A 20,149-nucleotide genomic window follows, 5' to 3' on the forward strand; every position below is an offset into this window, starting at 1 on the left:
ATCACACTCCTGACCTGTGCCTCATGAGGAGACAGGAGGTGAGTTATTCACCATGGAATTCCCAGGCTCTGACATGCTCTTGTACGGCCAGCCCACTTCAGTTTCTGTTCTATGGTAATCTCCAGATGTTAATAGTGTGAGATTCAGTGATGGTAACACTATTGAAAGTTAAGGGAAGATGGTTAGGTTTTCTCTTCTTGGAGCATAATGGCCTGGTTAGACTGTATTTGGAATATTGTGAGCAGTTTTGGGCCCTGTACCTAAGGAAGGATGTGCTGGCATTGGAGGGGATCAAGAGGAGGTTTACAAGAATGATCCCGAGGATGAAGGGCTTGTCATATGAAGAGTGGTTGAGGATTCTGGGTCTGTACTCAAGTGGAATTTAGAAGGTTGAGGGAAGATCTCATTGAAACTTACAGAATACTGAGAGGTCTAGATAGAGTTGATGTGAAGAAGATTTTTCCATTAGTAGGAGAGATTAGTACCCAAGGGCACAGCCTCAGAATGAAGAGATCATGCTATGGAACTGAGATGAGGAGAATTTGTTCAGCCAGATAGTGGTTAATCTGTGGAACCCATTGCTACTGAAGGCTGTGGAGGCCAAGTCATTGAGTGTATTTAAGACAAAGATAGATAGGTCAATGATTTGTAAGGGGAACAAAGGTTACAGAGAGAAGGCAGGAGAATGGGATTAAGAAAAATTTCAGCCATGATCAAATATCACAGCAGACTCGATGGGCCAAATGGCCTAATTCTGCTCTATATCTTATGGTCATAAAGTCTTATGGAGATGGTCATTGCGTGGCACTTGAGTGATTTATATATTACTTACCACTTGTCACCCCAAACCTGGATATTGTCCATGCTTTTCTTCCCTTGGACATTGATAGCTTCAGTATCCAAAGTGTTGCAGATGGTGCTGAACATTGTGCAATCATCAGCAAACATCCCCAACAACCTCATGATGGAGGTCATGAATTCTGGGCATTGGGCTCAGAAAAGTGGCAAGAAAAGGGGCAGGCGTTGTTAGGTGAAAGACATTGAAGGGGTAAGAGGACAGAGAGAATAGGTAGACGGTGTGATGAAGGGTGTGGGAAGGGGAATGGATGAGGGATAGGGAGAGAAGGGGGGAGGTGAAGAGGGAAGGACAGAGACAGTGGAGGAAAGGCATGAGGTAGAGTGAGAGGGGCAGGGAAGAGGAGAGAAGGAGTGAGACAGGAAGGCTTGAGAGGGTGGTAGGAGTTGAAGCAGTGAACTGGAGGGAAAGTATATGTGGGTTTTGGAGTTGGGAGGGTAGAGGTGGCAGGGGTGAGTAGTTGGGGAGGTCAGTCATTGTGGTATGGATGCAGGGGTTGGGGGATATGTGTTTTGGGGTGTTCAGCAGCTTTACTTTTAAATACATTTTATAGAAGACAGTTTTTCTAATCCAGTACCAATGAACATTACTTACTACTTTACTCCTGTGATTAAATATTGTCAGCAGAATGGGCAAGTTCAGAAGACCTAATTGGAGTTTGTGATGGCATGGTCAATGTTGCAGGAACTCATGGAGGGGCCTGGACAGATAATCTTCGCTCTCTGCTGAAGTTCGCACACACGTTCCACACATAGTGACTTCTTTGGGCCACAATGCTTAATGGAGCTGAACATCTCAATGCTTACCACTAAATCAACTAGAAGTCCAGGTCATTTCCTGCTTAAATTCTGAACTGTTGCAGCTGTAAAGGACCACATATCTTTTTGGACACTAAACTTTGGAAAATGGGAGTTAGATACTGCTATATGACTAAAAAGTGCTCTGCAGCTGGAAGACCAAGGAGTATTGTGTGGCATATAGAGCCTTTGCTATACAAGACTATGTTTATTTTGGAACAGTGAGATACAGTGGTACCAGCAGTCTTTGAATTAAGGAAAGACTACCTTGTGACAGCTTTCAGATGGGTCCAGCCAAAGATCTGTAACTGCAGCGCAGCCAGAGATATCGAGAACCCAGTAAACAAGGTCTCTGTGAGTGAAATGAGAAAATAAACGTAGACACCCTAAAGAAAAAAAATTAAACAAGAGAAGACCTAGGTCCACCTCATCAATTACTGAGTCAAGGGTCCACTACCAGTCAGCAGATAATATCAGGTCCTCATTACTAAAGTCAACTGAATTGTGAGAAATAGCTCTCCATCCTCTGGTCTGGAATTGTTTTCTGTACCCATATTTCTCCACCGTTAATATTTGTATCACATTGTTTATTTTTATTCGTGAATATATAAGAATAAAACCCCGCTGAGTCAGGGTTCAATCACATAATAGTAAATTAGCATCCTTTTCTTTGCCATTTTTAAAGAATAAGCTTGTTTACAAAAAAGATGTATTTTCCTTTTAACAATGAAACCTGGTGCGAATTATGTTCTTGTTTTATTTGCTCTTGGGACATGGGCATTGCTAGCTGGCCAGCATTTCTTGCCCATCCCTAGTTGCCCTTGAGAAGGTGGTGGTGAGCTGCCTTCTTGAACCGCTGCAGTCCACATGCTGCAGGTAGACCCACAATGCCCTTAGGGAGGGAATTCCAGGATTTTGACCCAGCGACAGCAAAAGAACTGCGATGTATTTCCAAGTCAGGATGGTGAATGGCTTGGAGGAGAACTTGCAGGTGGTGATGTTCCTATGTATCTGCTGCCCTTGTCCTTGTAGATGGAAGTGGTTGTGCGTTTGGAAGGTGCTGTCTAAGGATCTTTGGTGAATTTCTGTAGTTCATCTTATAAATATTGCACACTGCTCTAGTGAGCATCGCTTGTGGCTGTGGTGCTAATCAAGCATTTGTCCTAAACCACAGATGGTCAGGTAAATTGATCATCGTGGTAATTTAATGGGCTATTTAGACATTTATGATGGCTTGAGAAATAGTGGAGCTCCTTTATTGGTGTAATACAGTGCATTCAAAAGTACATTCATTTTTAATACAAGAATGTTATCATACAAAAACTATCAACGATCCCTTTATCTGCCTATCTTTATTTCTCCCTCTCCCTCTCTGGTGCTCTATCTCCAATTATCCACTCACTCCTTTTCCCACCCAATATGACTTTTGTCCTAGATGTTATCAGTTCTGAAGAAGGGTCACTGAACTCGAAATGTTAACTGTTTTCTTTCCACAGATGCTGCCAGACCTATTGAGTTTCTCCAGCAATTTCTGTTTTTGTTTCAGATTTCCATCAGTCCAGTTCTTTGTCTTTTTTTGATTTTTTTATATTTTTGTAGCTTTTCAAAGCCCTCAAGCCTGTTTCACTACTCTAGGAATCATACCTGTCCTAACTCCACATCATAGCGATTTCCCACAATCCTTTCATTAACAAAAGTATAGCAATCTCAATTAAAATTGACTTAACAATAATTAAATGGAACAGAATCCCTAAACCTCCAGTACATTTTGAATTTAATGTTTCCTAATCTAATTCTTGAACAACTGGCTCTATTTTAAGACTATATATCTCTAATAATCCTAGGCTCCTCAATAAGCAGAAATCTCTCCCTATCCTATCAGTTTCATGCAAACTTAGATTACTTACCCCTTAATTTTCACAAGTTACAATCATAGATTGTGTAATTCACCTTGTGATCTATTTTGCAGTAGACCTAATCTGCATGTATTCCTGCTCCCCCCCCACCCTCCCCCCCTCATTAACCTTACCCACAAGGCCAGGATTTCCTTTTGGAAGACTGGTACCCAGGACTGGTCATAGTATTCGAGGCATGATGCAAGCAGGACTTTGTAAAGCTGTTGCATAACTTCTGAACTCTGAACTGAGCATTCATTCACCTCTTTCATGTTTTAATTATCTACCTACATTGATCCCCAAGTCACATTGGACCTCCACCGTATCAGGTTTTCCACCATTTAGACAGTAGACTGTTTAACCTTCTTAAGTCCAAAGTGGATGACCTTACATTTGCTGAAATTGTAAAACCATTTTCTAGTTCTGTCCATTCCCTTAATCAATGAATATGTCTTTGTAATCTTATGGTTCCATCATCAGTGCTTGTGTCACCTATTACTGAGTCATTAGTAAGCTTGAATGTGTGGCAATCTAACCCCATCAGCTAAGTCACACTTCTGCCACTTGCAGCCTCATTCTCTCTCTGGACACCTTGATCACTTAACTCCTGCTCCACTTTCCTAATGGCTCCTTGCTCCATCAGCTCTGATTAAAAATTTCTACCTATTTCATGGTCATTAACCCTTCCTTCTCATTCCACCCGAACCACTGATGTTCAGGGATAAGCTCTGGTTATCGGTCTGTCTCAATTCGACCAGCAACTCAACAGGAAAATAATGACAAAACATTACCAAGGTGCTACCCTTGTGGATCCTTTGTTTGATTTCAGTCTATCCTGCCTCCACCTCTTAATACTATTTGAAGTCCAGGTATCAAGCTGTCTCAGCGTACTTTAGACAGAATTTTGATAGTGAAAGTCATATGTTGAAAATGACTCAGATAGGATCTAAAGGAGAATGCTGCAGATCTTGGAAGTCTGAAATAAAAGCAAAAAGTAATAGAACTACTCAGCAGCTCTGGCTGCATCTGTGGAGAGAGAAACAGAGTTCTAAGGAAGGGTCACCAGACCCAAAACATTGACTCTGAGTTTTCTACACAGATGTTGCTTGATCTGCTGAGCTTTTCCAGCAATCTCTGTTTTTGTTCCAGAGTTAACATGCAACTGCTAGTCAGCTCTGAGGTAACTTCAGGGCTGTGGCAGGGAAAGGAAGGAGGAGAGAAACAGAGGTGGAAGCAGGATATTTCCAAGAAGAAAAGGGAGGTTGGCTTGGGCAAAAAGCAGTTAATAATGGGGCATATGGGGAAAGCAATGGATCTAGAGAGTGGCAGAATCATTACCAACAGGTGCTGTCTGAACAAAAAACTGGGAATGGAAGAAATATTTGGAATCATAGATGGTGAGAATCAGAGAAATAAATGGCAGGAATTGCAGTTCTTGTGTTTGTGTGTGATGGGGATTGGGTGAGATGGACAAGTTGATTTGAGTATTGCAGAAGTAACAGCCTCTTCAGAATATTGAATGGAAATGGAGTGCAAGGTTTTGCTGGGAAAGCACAACATGATTCTTTGAATTTGAGGATAAGGGAAATCCTATCATGGTTCTGGGAGAGCAAGGGGAACGATTGAGCATAAGTGATGACCCACAGAAATTCTGGTTAAAGCAGAATATTTGTTTCTTTATTTTCCCTACACTAAGCTAAAGGGTGGCAGTGCTGGGAAATTTTCCTGATTCATTCATCTAGTATTGCATTCTGACACTTTCAGAGCAGGTATAGTATTAAATGTATTTCCAGCACTGAAACCAGTCCATTCAGCCCAACTGAGCCTTTCTGGTACTTACACTTCAATTCTTTCAACCTCTCCTCAGATAACTCCAGTGTATAAGATAGAGGCAAACTGCAAATTTCTCCATTTTCTCCTCTGACTCAGGCACAGAAGAACACTTCATTCTGTCATTGTCCATTTCCAACATCATGTGTCCCATGCCTTACCCTAGTGAGCTCAACTCTTCCATGCCCCCAGCCCCACATAATACTCCTCCCCCATCCTCCACAAGAACAAGAGATGTAACCTGTGTTTTTTAAATCTCTTTCCTTCTTACTGTTCACAATTCCAAATAGCCCTTCTGTTCCAATATTTTTCATATACCAGTGAGCTCACTAACTTGTGATATAAACTGTCTGATTTATATATATTTAATATCATTTGTTTTACGTTTGAGATTTGTGTAGCTGAAGTTAATAATTAATTTATAAGTATTTCTATAGCCATAGTGGCTTCTTTTACAACAATATGTGAGACTTCCTTTGACAGCATTAATTGTTTTTTGTTTATCTTATAATGTTTTGTAATTTTAGAGTTAGGTTTATTGTCACGTGCACTCAAGTACAGAAGTACAGTGAAAAGCTACATTGTCACCACTCACGGCTCCATCTTAAGGACAAAGTACTGAGGTACAAATCTTAGATATAGAGAAATAAAGAAGAAAAAGCTACATTACCTTACAGTGGCTCATGGTATAAGTTAAAAAATAAGAAATAAGTTAAAAGGCTAAACATTACAGTCAGATAAACAGATTACAGATAAACATTACATTGCAGTAGATCAGCGCAGGGGGCTTCCACACATGGTCTGACTGGCCTCAAGCTGCTGACTGCCCACATTGGACCCCAGTCCAATTACTGTCTCAGCTCCACTCCATGCCTCCAGCTCGCTCCGCTCCGGCCCCCAGCAACTCCGGTCCACTCTGGGCATCCAACCTGCTCCACTCCGGCCCTCAACTGCTCCACTCTGCTGCTGCCCTCTGCCACTCCAAGGTAAGGTTTCTACTTATTAAAAAAAAACTTTAAAATCTTAGAAAAAGATGGAGGAATAGAAAGAAAAAGCAGACGGATGGATGAGCCCCAGGCTGAGGAGATCGAACACTGACTACTCCACCACCGCCATTTTGGATAGGGTTTAGCGACTTGGATCATCATGCTTTAAGGTTTGCTAGAATCTTTTAGACTGAGGGTTTTTTAAAAAATTTTAGGGGAAATACCTGTGGCTTAGAGGAAGCTACTTCTTTCAGTTTTATTTGTTTTGGCTGTGGTTCTGTGAAGCCTTTGGGCAGAGATGGTTACATAGAACAGTGCTTCTTAAAAGGTGAGAATATTAAAACTAGACTTCCTTTAAGTAGGGAGTTATTGATCGTCCCAAGTCAGATGTGTTGGAATAAAACCCTGAACAGGTTCCTTGAAGCTGAATGATTAAGTTCAAATGTATGATAGTTCCACAAAGAAGACCATGGAAGGACAACAGATTTTCTTCCTGAAAGGACTTTGGTGAACCAGATAGGTTTTTAATGACAATCGACAGAGATTGTCTTTAGGCTAGCTTTTTGATTCTAGACTTTTATTAAATCCAAACTTCATCATCTGCCATGTTGGGATTGAAACTGAACCCCACAGAACATTAGCCTGGGGCTCTGCATTACTAATCCACGCACTGGAAGCTCCAAGAAATGACAATGTGACAATTATAATGATGCTATCACTTTAAGAAGTTATTTTGTCATAGTTTTTATTTGAAGAGAGGTTCTGAGGTACCCAGGTACCTGAGATTGAGGTACCCAGCTGAATCTAAGAAAGTAAACAATTTGAGAGTCCTCGGAGTTTTTTAAAAGTTGGAACAATGGAAGCAGCCTGGGTGTGGCCAGATCTCTCACATCCAGATTTCTACTTTTTTTTTTTAGTTTTTAGGTTTAATTTTAGGCAGAAGCCTTTGGGGTCTCAAAAGATTTGGAAGCTTCAGTGAATGTCTCCTCACTGCTACTCTTTCTGAATCTTCTCTTGATGTTTTTTCCTCCTAGATTGGAGAACTGCATGAGAGAATCTCTGTCTGAATTTGCCTCTTTGCCAAGGGGTGTGTTTATGGGATGTTACTACACTGGAACAGTTAATTAGTAATAGTACTGAATCTATTACTTGGTTAAGTTTTCCAATAGTTAAGTTATTCTAAATTTCTCTTTCTTTTGTTTGTATTTTAACTATAGTGTTTAATTAAATTGTGTTTTGCTTAATGTCGAGTACTTTTACCAGTAGCATTGCATCTGGAACACAGCACTTCACAGCTACCTTTAAAATAAGAAAAAGTTAGGGTCAAGGCTACCTTCTTAAAATATTTGGAGGGGATCTAGTCTGGTCTGTAACACAATGGTGAGATAATCTGATTATAGCGATACAGATCGAGGGATAAGTAGTGGCCAGGATACCAAAATGAACTAATTTACTCTTCTTTCAGATCGGGATCTTTCACATTGACTTTCAAAAATTCATTAACGGGATGAGGGCATCACTGGTTAAACCAGCATTTATTGCCCATCCCTAATTGCCCAGAGGGCAGCTAAGAGTCAACCATATTGTGGGTCTGGGGTCACATGTAGGCCAGACAGGTAATGATGGCAGTTTCCTTCCCTAAAGGACATTAGTGAACCAGCTGAGTTTTTATGAAATTGAGATTAGTTTCAAAGTCATCATTAGAGTCTTAATTCCAGATTTGTACTGAATTCAAACTTCACAGTTTGGAAACGCAGGTCCCCAGAACATTATCTGGGTCTCTAGATCAATAGTCTAGCAATAATACCACTTGGCTATTGCCTTCCCACAAAAAAAACCTTGCCTCAGATTAACATCACATCCAAAACAAATGGCACCTCCATCAATACAGCCCTTCCTTGCACTGCAGTGACAGACTGGATGCTGTGCTAAACTCTCCACAGTGGGTCTTCATCTCACAGCTTTAACCTCCACATACACATATACCCAGCAGGTCTCTGGTTTGGATAGATCGAGTAAGTGTGCACACAAAAAACTTGCCAAGATTTTTGAACAGCCTGCATAAACACATTTAAAAATATTTTGTGCCAAGTGTCAAATTTCTACACAGTTGGCAATCCACACTAAAGAAAAGAATTTTAAGATTCGTTGTGTCAACTAAATGATTTATTGCTTGGGAAAGGTGAAGTACAGCTATGGGAATTTTGCTAGCAATATACGGATGAATAAAATTATGGTAGCTCCTAGCAGTGCAAAGAGTGCAACAACTATACAGCTAATTAAACCTACAGTCACTACTAGCTCTTCCGTATCAACAGTGTCATTTACATGATGCTTATGGGCACATAAGCACCTACAACCCATTGCTAGAACACTGATGACAAGCACCAAGTGAACTCCCAGGAGTAGAAAGACATCGTGCTCTAGATGGTTTTGTAGGTGGTATTGTACTGACTCCTGTGCTGGTTGTTCTTTGTGAATCTCTGTAAAACAAAACAAAACAAAAAGTAGGTAATATTTTCAAACAAACCCTCCAATAATAAAAAGGTAACATCATCATAGTGTTACCAGAACATAGGCTGCTCTCTCATTAGAGAGAGATGACTGGTGTATGTTTAACCTGAGAATCACCACACTCCGGGCATGGGGACAGGTTCAGAAGGAAAATTCTTCATGGTAACTGAAAGAACTGAGGATGCTGTAAATCAGAAAGAAAACCAGAAATTGCCGGAAAAGCATAGCAGGTCTAGCAGCGTCTGTGGAGAGAAATCAGAGTTAATGTTTTGGGTCCGGTTCTGAGGAAGGGTCACTGGGCCCAAAATGTTAACTTTGATTTCTCTCCACAGATGCTGCCAGATCTGCTGAGCTTTTCCAGCAATTTCTGGTTTTGTTCTTCATGGTAACCTCAGCCAGTGTGGGAATTGAATCAATGCTGATGATGTCAACCTACAACAACAGAATGTGAAGTATTTTGCGTAATAAATCTGCAAATCCAAGTTTGTTGTATGCAGGTGATGTAGCTCTCTATATTTAGGGGAGGGCTTAGTTTGAATGACTTTAGGTACAAAGAATTACCAAACGTTGGAAGAATTGCTGACCGCCTATTGTAAGATGGACAAGCAAACAAAGCAAATATTTTGCTTATAACAAAATTCTACAGAAAGCAATGATATTAATGCCTACTCTTTTCATGCCAAAGAAAGCACATGCAATGTGCCTTAATGACTACCACCCAGTGGCTCTGACCTCAATAATCATGAAGTGCTTTGAAAGGCTGGCCATGGCCCACATCAACTCCAGTCTCCCAGCATGCCTCGATCCCCTGCAATTTGCCTACCGACGTAACAGATCCACAGAGGATGTCATAACCCTAGTCCTGCACTCATCCCTGGAACATCTGGACAACAAGGACACCTACGTCAGACTCCCACTTATTGACTAAAGCTCCACCTTCAACACCATTATCCCCTCCAGTTTGATGTCAAAACTGCATGACCTTGGTCTCTTCTCTAGCCTCTGCAACTGGATCTTCAGCTTTCTGATGCACATATCGCATTCAGTGAGGATAGGTAACTGCACCCCCTCGACAATAACACTCAACACTGGAGGTCCCAGGGATGAGTCCTCAGCCCGCTACTGTACTCCCTGTATATCTATGACTGCATTGCCAAATTCCAAACAAACGCCATCTACAAGTTTGCTGACGACACCACCGTAGTGGGATGGATATCTAACAATAGGGAGATAGAGGGCTTGGTGACGTGGTGTGAAGAAAACAATCTGTCTCTCAACTTCGGCAAAGCTAAAGAACTGATCATTGACTTCAGAAAGACAGGAGGAGAACATGTCCTGCATACATTAACGGAACTGAGGTTGCGAGGGTGAACAGCATCAAGTTTCTCAGAGTGACGACAACTGACATTCTGTCCTGGACTTCCCACATAGATGCGGCAGTCAAGAATGCACAACGCCTCTTCTTCCTCAGGTGGCTCAGGAAATTTGGCAGGTCCATAAGGTCCCTCACCAACTTCTACAGATGCATCATAGAAAGCATAACTGTCCGGGTGCATAACGGCCTGGTATGGCAACTGCTCTGCCCAGGACCATAAGAAACTACAGAAGACACAGCCCAGACCATCAAGGAAGCCAACCTTCCATCCATGTACTCCAGTTACACAGCTCGCTGCCGCAGAAAGGCAGCCAACATCAAAGACCCATCGCACTCTGGTAATGACCTCCTGCAACCTCTTCTGTCAGGCAGAAGATACAGAAGCCTGAACACACACAGGAGCAGGTTCAGGAACGGTTTCTTTCTGGCCATTATCAGACTAACGAATGGACTCCCAAGCCTCAAATAACACTGATCTTGCTAATGTTGATCTCACCTAGCACACGCCCTGTGCAATGTAACCTGTATGCCTCTGTCTAAGTCTTTTTGATCTGTACATTCTTGCTTACTATGATCTGCCTGCATGCTCGCAAACAAAGCTTTTCACTGCATTTCAGTACATGGACAATAAATCAATCAATCAATAAATGGTGTTGATTGAGGGGGCTGGTTAATTGGGAGACCGTCCTTTGCTGCTTTAGTTCAAGCAAACATTTCATGTGCTGTGTGACTGCACAGTTATGCGTTGAAAAGCAAAATGTTCTACCACATTGAAAACAAAGGCTGAATCCAGATTGAATGTACAAAGAAAATGAACTTCTCCGTGTTGAGCTTTCTATACAAAATGTTTTGAATGTTTCTTGACCATAGCATCATTTCAATTCTAGCAGCATCTTTACATCAGTAGGGAGGTAATGCTTAAAATTCAGAGTATTAGTGAGATACCTCTGGAGTACTGTATACAGTGCTGTTCAATTTCTTTAAGAAAGAATGTACAGTCAGGTGATATTGAACATACTGGGGCTCTTATCTCTGGGAAAAAGAATAGCAAGAGGAGATCCAAGAATGGGAATCTCTCAGTTACATGGAGTGGTTGAAGAGGAAAAGATGGATTCCTGGGAATGGAGGCTTCGTGAGGAAGAAGATAACAGAAGGATAGAGGGAGTATGATGGCAACAAATAATGAAATGGCAGTATTGAGTAACTGGACCAAACAATTGGTTTTTGTAGTCCATTTCCTGTTAAACCTGTTTGACAGCAACACTGTGGTGAGGTAGAAGCCACAATAATCTTCTTGAGTATAAATTTCAATCAGAATGCTGAATGTGGGGTGTTCATTATTTTAGTACATTCAATCTGGAATCAGCCTTTGTTTTTAAAACAATGGAACAGTTTTCTAATTGACTGCTCAGTTGCAGGATTTTTAATGCTTTCTTGAATAAAAGGAAATGGTTCAGACAAGGTATATCACACTTACACCTGGACTGGGAGGGTTGTTTCATGAGGAAAGGTTGGATAGGCTGGGCTTGTACTCACTGATGTAAGAGGAGACTTGACTGAAGCCTATAAGATCATTTGAGGTCTTGAGAGAGGGGAAGGTGGAGAGGATGTTTCCTCTTGTGGAAAAATCTAGAATTAGAAGTCACTGTTTAAGAATAAGGGATTGTCCATTTATACAGAGTTGAGGTGAATTCTTTTTATGTCACCGAGGGATATAAGTCTTCAGAAACTCTTCTCCCAAAAAGACAGTGGAAGCAGAGTCCTTGAGTATTTCTAAGCCAGACATACATGGTGTCTTATAGGCAAAGTAGGTGGTTAACAGATGGCAGTGTGGGTTTTGAGGTTACAATCACATCAGTCATGGTCTTATTAAGTGGTGGAGCAGGTTCAAGAGGCTGAATGGCCTACTCCTGCTGCTTGTTCCTATGTATTCCTGAATATATTTTTCTGCATTTTTCTAATACTTCAGTATTTGGTTTGTAGAAAGCAGTCAGGAGCTATCAGTATGCAGATCCATGGGCTCAAAATTCAATTTCACCTTTCTGCTTTGTACTTTCTTCAAAAATAATAAACCACTAGGCAAGGGAGTGGGTGATCATAAACTCAGGTCTTATTTGAGTTCTTATAAAACAATTTTATGTTAATTAACAGATTTTGCAATCGTGCCCATGTTTGAACTGAACAAAATGACTTTTCTTTTCCATTCCTGGTAAGCTTGTTTTAAAGTTAATATTTAAAATGAAAATGATCTAAAAGTTAAAGTTCTAAATTGGAGGAAGGCCAATTTTGACTGTATTAGGCAAGAACTTTCAAAAGTTGACTGGCAGAGGCTGTTCGCAGGTAAAAGGGATGGTTGGGAATTGGAGGCCTTTAAAAATGAGATAATGAGAGTCCAGTGACAGTATGCTCCTGCCAGTGTGAAGGGCAAGACCGGTAGATGTAGGGAATGCTGGATGATTAGAGGCATTGAGGCTGTGGTCAAGAAAAAGAAGGAGGCATATGTCAGGTATAGAGAGGCTGGGATCAAGAAAATCCCTAGGTGGAGTATAAGGGCAGCAGGTATATACTTAATAGGAAAATCAAGAGGGCAAAAAGGGGACATGAAACAGCTTTGGCAATAGGATTAAGGAGAATCCAAAGAGATTCTATAAGTACACTAAGGGCAAAATAGGAACTATGGAAAGGAAAGGGCTCCTTAAAGATCAACAAGGCTGTCTATGTGTGGAACTACAGGAGATGGGTGAGATACTAAATAAATATTTTGTGTCAGTATTTACTGTGGAGAAGGACACGGAAGGTAAGGAACTTGGGGATATAAGTTGTGATGTCTTGAAAATGTCCATAATACAGAAGAGGAGGTGCTGAAGGCTTAAAAACACATAAAAGTGGATAAATCCCAGGGATCTGATCAGATGTATTTCAGAACTTTCTGGGAAGCTAGGGAAGTGATTGCTGGGCCCCTTGCTGAGATATTTGTATCATTGATAGCCACAAGTGAGGTGCCAAACAACTGGAAGGTGGGTAACGTGGTGCCATTATTAAAGAAAGCTGGTCAGGAAAAGCCAGGGAACTACAAACTGTTGAGCCTTAACATCAGTGGTGGGTTAGTTGTTGGAGAGGATTCTGAGGGACAAGTTCAGAAAAGATTTACAAGGATGTTGCCGGGATTGGAGGGTTTGAGCTACAGGGAGAGGGTGAATAAGCTGGGGCTTTTTTCCCTGGAGTGTCAGGGACTGAGGGGTGACTTTATAGAGGTTTATAAAATCATGAGGGGCATGGATAGGGTAAACAGCCAAGGTCTTTTCATGGGTGGGGGAGTCCAAAACTAGGTTTAAGGGAAAGATTTAAAAGGGACCTAAGGGGCAGCTATTTCATGCAGAGGTTTGTGTGTGTGTGGAATGAGCTGCCAGAGGAAGTAGCAGAGGCTGGTATAATGACATTTACAAGGCATCTGGATGGGTATATGAAAAGGAAGGGTTTAGATGGATGTGAGCCAAATGCTGGCAAATAGGACTAGATCAGCTTAGGATATCTGGTTGGAGTGGATGAGTTGAACTGAAGGGTCTGTTTCCTTGCTGTATAACTCTATGACTCCATTTACTTGAAGGAAAATCCTAACCTGCTCTTCAGGTCTAATAGTATTTGTGGTGAAATTCTTTACTCAACCATCTCCTACTTCATTCTCTGGCTTGGGTTCTGAGAACATTCACAACTTTATTTTCCTCTCCAAACCACTGATTAGAAAACATCTATGTTGCTGTTGGTAATCAAACTGTTCTGAGATATTCCTATAGAGAGCTACGGAGATAGGGTTGGGGAATGGAACAAATTGGGTAGCCTTTTTGGGAGCAGGTGTAGACACAATGGGCTGAATGCTCTCGTTTTGTCCTGTAAAATTCTATGTTATCACACACCTCTAGAGCAGATGGAACTTGAACACAAGCCTCATAGCTCAGAGGTAGGGACACTACCACTGTGCCACAATACAAATGTACAGGAAATCAGCTGATGATAAGAGTATGCTTGCACTCATTATATCCACTTGTGAAACAACTTAACCCAGTGCATCTATGACAAATATATTCACATTTGCTCAGATCTGCGATCATGATCTGACAATGGCAGCCAGAGTCTCCAAGTCAATGTGGATGTTTGTGTCTAAATTACCTTCTTCCATTGTTGTGATATTTCCTTCTTCTACAGAAGTATCATTTTGTTCTCCCAAACTGATGACTTCACTGACCTAAAACACAAAAATATCTGCATTTATTACAAATCATCCATTTTCCAAAGAGATGATAGGGTGGAAGGTTTATAAATTTGTGCTAGTGTTGCAAAACCAATATAATGGGGATACGTTAAGAGTTAGTGCCAGCAATGAGTGAGTTTTCGATTTTGATCTCACAACTTTACAAGACAGAATATGATGTTGAGCGTAATACCTGAATGCACATGTATGCTTCCACCATACAGAACTCTGTAAAGGGAGTGATAAATTTGTGGAATCTACTCTAGTATATCTTACCCTCTCAAAAATACAAAGTCAATAATTTCCATTAGTCATTTGTTGTCCAGCTCCTGCTTAAATAAGTTGGACAACTCCAACCAGAATGTTAGGAATGAATTTGGCCAGGAATCCTACAAAACCAAAGTGGTCAAATCACTATGAACACAAGCCAGTACTGATGCAAAACAGTTCCAACTTTATTAGGAAACAAGTCATAATAGCTTTAACTACAAAATAGTCCTATCTCTAATCCTACTTGGCCCCTTAAGCTCACAATACTTCCTGAGCATCTTGTAGATTTGTGCAGCCGCTCTCTATTTCTTTGTCTCTGTGGACAGTGAAGCTGCTTTCTCTCTTCCTCGCTCTCTGCCTTAAGAGTCAGCGGGTCACTGTCTTTTGCCATGCTGGTCTCCTGAAAAGGTCCAAGAGGGTCCAAGAGAGAATGGTCCGCAGGTGAACCCTGTTTCATACATTTTGGATGGTCTTTTGGAACTTTCTCTAGTTCTGACCAATCAGGGAGACTCACTTAATAGTTTGAAGCATTGGCAATTATTTGACTGGCTTAATACTGTTTGTTTCTTTGTGTAGCAGGTGTCTTTCTGTCTCCTTTGTTTGCTGGATAATTTGTTGGGGATATGTCTGTCCAGGATAACTTTGCCTTTCACATTATGCTAACATTTAAGGTTTTAGGAAAGATCTGTAGCTCGGGTTGTGGGTGAGGTTGTTGACTTGCTCGCTGAATTGGCTTGTTTTTGTTCAGACGTTTTGTCACCGTGGTAGTAACATCATCAGTGAGGCCTCCAATGAAGTGTTGTTCTACTCTGCTTGGAATTCATACTGTCCAGTCTGTTATGGTGAGTAGTGTCATTTCCGGTTTTGATCTGTATGGGTTTGTGTATGGGGTCCAATTCTGTATGTTTGTTGATTGCATTATGGGTTGAGAACCATACCTCTAGAAATTCCTGTGTGTGTCTATGTTTGGCTTGGGCTACTACAGTTACCAGTTAAACTGATGGCCTTCAGTGTCCGAGTGTACTGATATTAAGGAGAGTTTGTTGTGCCGTTTTGCTGCGAGCTATTACCTAGCATGGACACGACACGTCTTAACAAAAACAAGCCAGCTCAGCGAGCAAGTCAACAACCTCATTAGGCTAATGTTATTAGCACCTGGCTACTGTGTTTACACTGTGTCTGGTGTATAGGTTTTGTGACTGCAGAGTTTTACTTGGCCAATATACCCAGCATCCCTTGCTGTTCGGCCAAGTTAGCAATCTGTGCCGGCTGCTAAAAACCCACTCAATAGTTCCACAATCTTCATTTTAGTAGGAAGCACACTGCATTTGTGCTCCAATGCCTTATATTAGAAAAAAGAATCTGGTGCAGAGGAGATTCACCTGGATGTTGCCTTTGTTAGAGCATTTTAATGAAGAAGTAAGGCTTGGGTTGTTTTCTTTAGAGCAGTGAAGGCTGACGGGTGACCTGATAGAGGTGTATAAAATTATGAGGGGTTTGTACAGGGTAGATAGAAAGCAGCTACTCCCTTATTTGAAGGGTCAATTATAAGGGTGGCATAACTTTAGGGTGAAGGGTCAGAGGTTTAAAGGGGATTTGAGGAAAGGCAATTTCACCCTGAGGGTGTTGGAATCTGGAATGTACTGCCTAGGAGGATAGCAGAGGTGGAGAACTTCACAAACCTTTACAAAGTATGTGGAAGTGTACTTATCTGAAATGTCTTAAAATTGAAGGTATGGGCTAAGTGCTGGAAAGTGAAATTAAAGCAGACTCAGTGGGATGAAACGCCCCTTTAGTGTTGTATAAATCCATGGAGGTGGGTGAAGATCATTGTTCCCCATTAAACAAATTCTAGTTTCAGTTTCCAGGAAGCAAGGTCAAGCTATTGCCGAAGGGAAGAAAATGCCAATGTGCCCTGTGCCACACTGTTTGACATCTGTTCCACTCATTCACCACCTTCTACATAAAGCAAGCTAACCACCCTCTTCAGAGCTTAAGGTTTTGTCCTCTTGTGCAATCTGCAACGATATGAAACACACTGGCATGATATTCCCAGACCTGGCTGAAAATCCATGGGATGGAATACTTGTGTGTTCACTGCTGGAAGGAAAAGCAGCAAGCAACTTGCACACTGCAAGGTCTGACAAACAGCCATGATGAGACATTCAGTTTTAATGACGTTCATCTAGGGAAGGGATTGACTGTATACTGCAGTGTCTACATTCTGTTCCTCTCTGAAGAGTGCCATGCAATCTTTTGCATCAATCTGAGAGTTTTAAGCAGGGCTAGAAGTTAACATCACATCACAACTGTGCAGCACCCTTCACCAATGCACCGAAATGTTGCTGCTGGGTATTCTACACTCAACGGTGACCTTTTCTTCAGCTTCTCTGCCAAAGGCAGCTCTGGCCCACAGCACCGTGATCACCAATGCAGATTGAGGCAGGTCACTAATCCAACCCAGCAGGAACAGGGATCAAATCCTGTTCTGTGTACAAATCTAATCCACATCATGCATCTAGCAAACTGAGCCATCTGTTCCTGTCCCCCATCCCATGTGCCACTCCCCACCCCACCACCACCACCTAGGAATCGGAGTTGCTGTGGCAACATGCACTTCTGATGGGAGCTATGGATAGTAGGGTAAAGGTCCAACTTCTTTCCAATATGTGGCTGACCCAGAATCTATTTCAGTCTTACTGCCTGCCATTAGTGTTGGGTTGGAAGGTTCTGCAGGTTGATATTAACCTGTTTGGCTACATTATGATTGCACCTTCATTGGCCGACAGTACCTAGAGTGGGACTTGAAGTAACAGTGAATACACCTCAAAAATACTGAATTTGCTCTAAAGTACCTTGGGGCATGCTGAGTTTGTGAAAGCAGCTATATAAATGCAAATTTTTTTCTTTATTATGCTCTTAAATCACTTGATTAGGACATGAGCTCAACACCAGCGATGTAGGAACATCACCACAGAGCCAAAACAACTGGAGGAGAAACTATATAATAAGGCAGACAGATTAGCAACTCAAATGGCCCTTTTAATGTTACGTTGAATGAATATAATTAGTGCGTTCAGAAAAACAGCAGTAGGTCATTTAGAACCTTAAACTTGTTCTACCTGTAATGCAATTCATTAATTGCTCACCAGGAATGAAAATTAGAATGAGACTACTGCTGATGCTAGGTAAATTTACCTTAATGTAATCTAATAATTGGAACAGTGTTTCAGAGGCCAATTATAGTATCCTAGTTGGTGCACGGATGGAGATGAATAAAGATTAGCATAGATCATGTATTTTTAACTAGGATGCAGTGACAAGCGTTCATATATGAGACCACTTTCATCTGCCTGTCTCAATTTCACACTAAGATGTCTATAATTGTCAATTCAGTCATTGCAGGAGTTAGTTACATCCCTAGCTTTAATTCTGTACAGTTTTAGGATTCTACTGGAGTTTATCAGAACAACTCAACTGATCCACCCTTCAATCTCACTTCCAGCTCGACACCGCTCACTACACATAGAACATAGAACACTACAGCACAGTACAGGCCCTTCGGCCCACGATGTTGTGCCGACCTATTATCCTTCTAAGATCAAACTACCCTGCATACCCTACATTTTACTATCCTCCATGTGCCTATCCAAGAGTCGCTTAAAAGTCTCTAAAGTATCTGACCCCGCTACCACTGCCGGCAGCGCATTCCACACACCCACCACTCTGTGTAAAAAAAACCTACCTCTGACATCTCCCCTATACCTTCCTCCAATCACCTTAAAATTATGCCCCCTCGTAATAGCCATTTCCACCCTGGGAAAAAGACTCTGACTATCCACTCTATTTATGCCTCTCATCATCTTGTACACTCTCTCTCAATCTATCACCAAAATTGCAGTATTAGTGCAGGATGGCAACAGACATGGTGTAGAATTCTCTTCGTATATAAACTGGCTTGTAAACTGAAAAATCACGAAGTTACACCAGGAAATTTTAGACAGTACTGATCACAGATTAAGCATTAATATTCACATTGTGAAAATTCAGGTATAACTTTACCGATTGAAAAGCTGGAAGATAATATAAAGCCCAGGAACAAAAACTATTGGATGCCACTTCAGCAAAACAGCCCAAGAGCTCTGAGTAGCACTTATTGAAACCAACACAATCTATTTCACTCATCCTCGAAGTGAATTAAAATGTATTCAATCAAGGGTACTTCAGTTTCATCAGTTGGACAATGACACAGAGTGTGATTGTCAGAGTGTGAAATTTGTGCTGTTTGGTTTCAAATACATATACAGCATGTAAACAAAAGCAATACTCCCAAATATGCATCTACTGACCTTCAAGAAGATCAATTATTTTTCTTCCACTTGAGACTTCGAGCAGAATCATAACAGGTCTCTGTGCCCCCAATGCTGTCCCTGCCTAAAAGGTCTGCCTGGGAGGAACAGCTACCCTGGAGACATTTAATAGTCATTTGGTTGGAGACAGGATTTCCAGCATTCATAGGCAGGAAGTGCCACGTTAGAAAGCTGACACAGTCAGAGGCTAGCATCTCCCTGTTGTACCAGTAACAGTACCAATACTACTAGTACTGCACTCAGGTACCACAGAGTTGAGTTGCCATAGATCAAACCAGAGCAAGTATCTGGGGGTTGGCAAAGTTGGCAGGGTCTTGGTTTGAGAGATCCACGGGGTAGGGTAGCAGGGATGGGGGGGGACAGTGATGCGCATGGAGGTTATACCTTGGGATTACCTGTTTTAGGGACAGCATTAAATACAATCCTTGATATCAGCTCGTTAAATACTGTTGATTGTAATAAAAACCCATCTGATTCACTAGTGTCTTTTAGGGAAGGAAATCTGTTGTCTTTACCAAGTCTGGCCTACATGTGACTCCAGACCCACAGCAAGATAGGATTGACTCTTAACTGCCCTCTGAGTAATTATGGATGGACAATAAATGCTGGCCTAGCCAGCGATGCTCTCATCCTGTGAATAAATAAACAAATGACACTGTCATCAGTTCTGATTGTAGAACCTCGTCGAGAACCATCATCACAACTTCCACAATTCCAGTCTTCGGACTCTTACATTGCCTGGGATAGTGACCCTCTCTCTCTCTCTAACCTTAGGCTGTACTCTAGCCTTGAACTTCTTCATTCAAAACAAATAACTTTCTTCTTTAGCAGCGGCACTGCCTCATTAAAAATAATCGATTGCCTTACACAATGAAATCAAGGTTTAATCACAATTGATGCTATCCGTAGAGATAGTAGGAACTGCCGATGCTGGAGAATCTGAGATAACAAGATGTAGACCTGGATGAACACAGCATGCCAGGCAGCATCAGAGGAACAGGAAAGCT

At 41.5% G+C, this 20,149-nt stretch overlaps 1 protein-coding gene across 3 annotated transcripts in view; it reads right to left on the minus strand.

Annotated features, from left to right (window-relative positions):
• Positions 1-8,545: 8,545 nt before the first annotated feature.
• Positions 8,546-20,149, minus strand: part of LOC109921460 — a 33,747-nt gene continuing 22,143 nt past the window's right edge. For 2 of the 3 annotated variants that reach the window (XM_048613273.1, XM_048613272.1), the window contains 2 exons: positions 14,421-14,496; positions 8,546-8,847 (listed from right to left, as the gene is read on the minus strand). In XM_048613273.1, coding sequence (XP_048469230.1) covers positions 8,558-8,847; positions 14,421-14,496 — 366 coding nt within the window. In that variant the 3' untranslated portion in view covers positions 8,546-8,557. The remainder of the gene's footprint in view (positions 8,848-14,420; positions 14,497-20,149) is intronic. The other variant, XM_048613274.1, reaches the window with a different exon arrangement.

Source organism: Rhincodon typus, chromosome 27 (genome assembly GCF_021869965.1).
Source record: "Rhincodon typus isolate 14 chromosome 27, sRhiTyp1.1, whole genome shotgun sequence".
Taxonomy (NCBI): Eukaryota; Metazoa; Chordata; class Chondrichthyes; order Orectolobiformes; family Rhincodontidae; genus Rhincodon; species Rhincodon typus.